This window comes from Octodon degus, unplaced genomic scaffold, assembly GCF_000260255.1.
Source record: "Octodon degus isolate 3935 unplaced genomic scaffold, OctDeg1.0 scaffold00082, whole genome shotgun sequence".
NCBI classification, from domain to species: domain Eukaryota; kingdom Metazoa; phylum Chordata; class Mammalia; order Rodentia; family Octodontidae; genus Octodon; species Octodon degus.
In genome coordinates this window covers 11,843,594-11,849,280 of record NW_004524658.1, presented here as the reverse complement: position 1 = coordinate 11,849,280, position 5,687 = coordinate 11,843,594, and the positions used below count along the sequence as shown (strand labels likewise).

The following is a 5,687-nucleotide window of genomic DNA, read 5'->3' as shown; positions in this document are numbered from 1 at the left end:
AGAGAGAGAGAGAGAGAGAGAGAGAGAGAGAGAGAGAGAGAGAGAGACCTGTCCTGGTTACTTTTCTCTTGTTGCTTGGACAAAATACACGACACCCTTTCCCTTCCTTATCTTGCATTCAGGCTATCTGCCCTAGGACAGGTATAGTGCACACACCAATAATCCCAACACTGGATCATGAATTAATCACAAACTCTAGAAGTTTGCCCCATGACTTCATGAGGCTTTGGGAGAGACATCTAGATACAAACCATAACATTCTGCCCCTGGTCCCCTAAAGACTCATGCATAGCCCTTTATGCAAAAGGCATTTTATAGTTTTTAATTTTTTATTTTATGTATTTGGTACATGGTCACACTATGCAGCTTGAACTCATAGAGATTCTCCTGTCTCAGCTGCCCCAGTGCTGGGATTACAGGCATGCACCACTACGCCCAGTCTTGGTGGCAGCTTGGCACGCCCAGGGTCAGGGTCAGCATGGCATATAGTAATGGGGCTCAAATCCTAGTCTTTGCACTTACCTAGGCATGCACTTAGACTTCTGAGTTATCTCTGTGACCCACAAAAGCCATTTTCGTCCACCACTAAGAGTTTCCAAAAACCTAACTGATTTGGCATTGCTGAAAAGTCTCAGTCCCAAGTCTCCTCCAAGATCTAAGGCAAACTCTTTAACTGCGAGCCCCTGTACAAATGAAAGCTTAAACACTTTCAACATTCAACAGCACAAGAAAATTATTACCATTCCAAAAGGTATAAACAAGGGGATACAAAACATTGGGACCAAAGCAAATCCAAATCTAGCAGGATAAACATTAAATCCTGTTGTTCCACATTTAACATCTAAGGCAATATATGGCAAATTGTGAGCTCCCTGTGGCTCCACCTCTGTGGTCCTTTTAGTGTTAGCTCCCATGGCTTCTCTCTTAGGCCTGCTTTGCTCCCTTGCAGCTTTTCTTAGATGATCCACATCACTTTTCCGAACTTCTAGGGTCTCCACTGCACCATTTATTTATTTATTTATTTATTTATTTATTTATTTAATTTATTTATTGTACTAGGGTGTTGTGCTTTGTGTCTAGTTGTCCCCACAAAGCCTCATGAGTTATGGGACAGACTTCTGGAGTTTGTGCTTAATTCATGATCTGATGCTGGGATTATGGGTATAAAGTGGTGCTGGGACCATGGGCTTAAGTGCTACACCCCGGACTGGGATAGATAGACTGAATGCAACATACAAGAGACAGACTTGCTCTCTGTTGCCGTTGCTGCTGCTACTCCTCCCTTTTGCTCTTGCTATTTTGCTCTTTTCCACCATCATGAGCAGCTGCCTTCTGCAATGTGCCAATCTGCCTTGGAGCCAGCCAAGTATGGACTGAAACCTCCACTAACTGTAAGCTACACAAACCTTTGCTTCCTTAATTTTTGGTGTTCAGTATTTTGTCCCAGCAAACAAGAGAAAGGTAACTCATGAGACATGGGGATCAAACTCAGGACCTTGTGCTTATCAGGCAGGCTCCTATGCCACTGAACTATCTCCCTAGCTCTCCACTGCACCTTTTGCTTTACATTTACAGCTTCACATTCTTTTTTAAATTTTTTTTATTTATTTGAGAGAGAGAGAGAGAGAGAGAGAGAGAGAGAGAGAGAGAGTGGTGTGTGTGTGTGGCCAGCTCAGCCCACCAGGGGGCGGGGCTGGCTGGCATGTGGTGCTGGGGGATTGAACCGCGGTCCCTGATGCTTTGTCAAGCTTGTTCTAAGTAGGTGCTTTAGACCACTGAGCCATCTCTCCAGCCCCTACAGCTTCACATTCTGCCCTGTCAGGGGCACACTGCCTTCTGGGACTTCTGAAATTTAGGTGGAAGCCTCCTTAATCATAGAACTCTTGCATTCTGCATGCACCTAAAACCAAGGCTACATCGATGATGCCAAGGTCTGCTGTGAGCTGGAGCAGTAGTGATATTTTCTTCTCTCTTGGCTGTAGGTGCTGAGTGCCTGGATTGCTGAGCACTCTCAATCTGATTCTGAGGAACAAATTCTCTATAATGCCGCCATTCTGGAGTCTGGTGTGGCCACCACCACCATTCTGAACCATGGCCCTCTGTGGCTTTCTGCTCAAAGCAAAGTCTTTCACTTATGCAGTTTTGAGGCTGTAAAGGATGGAGATCTGCTGTTTCTTGTGATGTTCTCAGGCCATCTTTTTATTCCCCTGTTCCTTGTCAGCAATAGAAATCTTCTCAGCTGTATCTTTGCAGTCCACATCTTTATTGGAGCTTCCTTTTTGGCCAAATTCACAATATTTTAATCATTATGCCATGTTTTTTGCTCTTGATTTTCAATTTAAACCTTGGCTAAAAGCCCCCAACAATAGCCATGCCACTGCCTCAACATTTGATTGCATTCAATTTCTTTTGCTAAATTAATCAGTCTGCCACATTTAATCCCAGTCTCATGCAAAATCTCTGGACATCAACAAAATTCAGACAAATTTCCTGCCAAGCCATAAGACACATCAAGTGGAGCCCAACAACCAATGTAGTCCTTCTTCCAAGCAGAAACCTCCTGAACCTGGTCTTTACTAGAAGGATTTCGTCTATCAGTATCCTGGTCTTTTAAGCTCTGATCAGAATCTCCTATACAGAACAGCTTAAGATGTTCCAGCTCTACACTTTCAGGCAACATCAGGGGGCATCTCTGAACCTTTCCTACCTCTTTCTATAAGCTATTCCCAAAGGCTCTTGAATCGTATGGTCAGGTATAGTCACAGCAATGACCCTACTTCTCTGGTACCAAATTCTGTATCAGTTAGTTTTCTCTCATTGTTGGGACAAAATACCTGACACCCAAAATTACGGAAGAAAAATGTTTATGTAGCTCACAGTTTGTGGAGGTTTCAGTCCATAATCAGCTGGCTCCAAGGAAGAGGGGCACATGGCACAGAGTAGCAGTTCACAGTTGCAAAAGACAGTAAAACAGTAAGAACAAAAAGGGAGGAACAGTGGCAGAGAGCAAGTCTCTTTCCCTTCCTTATCTTGTGTTCAGGCTATGTAGACACAAACCACAAGACTTTATCTCAGTCTGATAAATGTCAATTTTACAAACAAACAGCCAATATCATTATATGGCAAGCTCTCCCTGCAAAATCAGGAAGAAGACAATGACGCCTGCTATCACCACTTCTGTTCAATATAGTTCTCAAAACATTAGCCAGAGCAATCAGACATGAAAAGTAAATAAAAGAGATATATATCACGAAGAAGTCAAATTATCATTATTTGTATATGACACAAACCTCTACACAGAAGACCAAAAAATTCCACCAAATCCCGGAAATAATAACCAAATTTAGTAACCTAGCAGGATGCAATATGAACATACAAAAATCAACAATGCTCCTGTACACTGATAATAAACTCACCAAGAAAGAAATTAGGGAAATAATACCTTTCATAATAGCACCAAGAAAAATAGATACTTAGAAATTTTTTTTTAATTTATTTATTTATTTATGTGTGTGTGTGTGTGTGTGTGTGTGTGTGTGGCCAGCTCAGCCCACCAGGAGGCAGCGCTGGCTGGCATGTGGTGCTGGGGGATTGAACCGAGGTCCCTGTGCTTTGCTAAGCTTGTTCTAAGTAGGTGCTTTAGACCACTGAGCCATCTCACCAGCCCCAATACTTAGAAATTAAATTAACCAAGGAAATGAAAGACCTTTGCAACCAAAAGTGCAGCACTCTGAAAAAAAAGATGGGCTTTCGGCTAGGAGGAGGCTAAGATGCAACTTTCTTCGGTCGTCCGGAATCTGGGTTCATCCGATACCAGCCACCTCCAGCATGCTGCCCAAGTTCGACCCCAACGAGATTAAAGTCATGTGTCTGAGGTGCACCGGTGGTGAAGTTGGTGCTACGTCTGCCCTGGCCCCCAAGATCGGTCCCTTGGGTCTGTCTCCAAAAAAAGTGGGGGATGAGGGGCTGGGGAGATGGCTCAGTGGAATAAGTGCTTCCTTGGCAAGCGCAAGGGCCTGAGTTCAATCCCCAGTTCCACCCCCCCAAAAAAAAGTGGGGGATGACATTGCCAAGGCAACTGGTGACTGGAAGGGCCTGCAGATCATGGTGAAACTGACCATTCAGAACAGACAGGCTCAGATTGAGGTGGTGCCTTCTGCCTCTGCCCTGATCATCAAAGCCCTCAAGGAGCCACCAAGAGACAGAAAGAAGCAGAAAAACATTAAACACAGTGGAAATATCACTTTTGATGAGATTGTCAACATTGCCCGACAGATGCAGCACCGGTCTTTAGTCAGAGAACTTTCCGGAACCATTAAGGAGATCCTGGGGACCACCCAGTCTGTGGGCTGCAACGTGGACAGCTGGCACCCTCATGACATCATAGATGACATCAACAACGGTGTTGTCGAGTGTCCAACTAGCTAAGAAGCAAAAGAAAATGTATCAATAAAGAGATGATCTGATAAAAAAAAAGATGGAACTGGACACCAGAAAATGGAAAGATATGCCCTATTCCTGAATAGGCAGAACTAATGTAGTCGAAATTGTCATACTTCCAAAACTGATATACAGATTTAACAAAATCTCAACCATGGTGGAAGAAACTGGCTGAGAGATAAATAAGAACTCTACCATGTTTCAGCTTTTTTATAAGCCTAAAACTATTCCAAAATAAAGAACTCACTAAAAAATAACACTCAAACCAAAAACTTTGGAAATTCATTTAAAAAAAATCATATGCCACTCATCAAGGGAGGGCTGGAGAGAACTTACTGTAATCAAAGAGGACAAATTGTAGTAATTAAAAAGTCAGAGTCAGGATCTGGTTGTGAGAGCACCAGAATCTAAAAGGTTTTAATTACTCAGTTAAAAGCGATAATAAAAGAAGGCTGAATTCATCACCCACAGCACGTCTCCTACACTACAGTCAGAGTTCCAATGAGGAAGGGTTGAGACCCTAAGACCCAAGGTGGGGCTAGCTGTGTGTATCCCTTTGAGAACTCTGAGCTGATATGCTCCAGACCAATAGGAGAGAGCTCTGCATCCCTGCTAGAGAACAGTGGCTTCCCTTTCAATGAAAAACCTGCAGAAATCTCACCGAAGAGAATGTCTTCCAAGATTTGTCCTCTGCTTTTTGGAGGAAAGAGAAAGGTTTGTCCAGTCTTCTTTAGTATTTCTACACTAAAAATGAGAGTATGCTTCACTGTGACCTACCTGGAGAAACAATGCCTCTGTTTTGTAATAAAAGGAAATATCCATGAAATGAGTACTGGCAGAATCAGAACACACTTGTGGCTATGCAGTTAGGTCCATCGGTGCATTACGTGTACAGGGAAGGTAGTCTTAGGCAATGATATCACAGATTTGCTGAGTATAAACCCAGATGAGTAAGAAAAACAGGAAGCAACTGAATTCAGCTGAAGTTGATAAAATTATTTTCTATCAAGGCCAAAGAGGCTCCAAAAGCCTCTTATTTTTGCCTGAGGAAAAATAGAAATATTTCATTTCTTTCTACACCAGAGATTGTGCATACTGCTGTTATCTTTTAACTACCTGACCACTTCATTAGATGAAGCAACAGTAAACAATGTGGCTTCTTCTTCTTCTTCTTCTTCTTCTTCTTCTTCTTCTTCTTCTTCTTCTTCTTCTTCTTCTTCTTCTTCTTCTTCTTCTTCTTCTTCTTC

At 42.7% G+C, this 5,687-nt stretch overlaps 1 protein-coding gene across 1 annotated transcript; it reads left to right on the top strand.

Moving 5' to 3' along the window:
* The first annotated feature begins 3,813 nt into the window (after nt 1-3,813).
* Nucleotides 3,814-4,428, top strand: LOC105742916 (60S ribosomal protein L12-like). The gene is made up of 2 exons (XM_012515884.2): nt 3,814-3,944; nt 4,047-4,428. The coding sequence occupies exons 1-2, from the start codon at nt 3,829-3,831 to the stop codon at nt 4,426-4,428; spliced, it is 498 nt and encodes a 165-aa protein (XP_012371338.1). The 5' UTR covers nt 3,814-3,828.
* Nucleotides 4,429-5,687: the final 1,259 nt, after the last annotated feature.

Bases quoted from the DNA above. Each gene is read 5' to 3' on its own strand.
- LOC105742916 (XM_012515884.2), top strand. From the start codon at position 3,829: ATGCTGCCCAAGTTCGACCCCAACGAGATTAAAGTCATGTGTCTGAGG. The intron at 3,945-4,046 runs AAAAAAAGTGGG...TCCACCCCCCCA, and splicing joins GGTCCCTTGGGTCTGTCTCC to AAAAAAAGTGGGGGATGACA.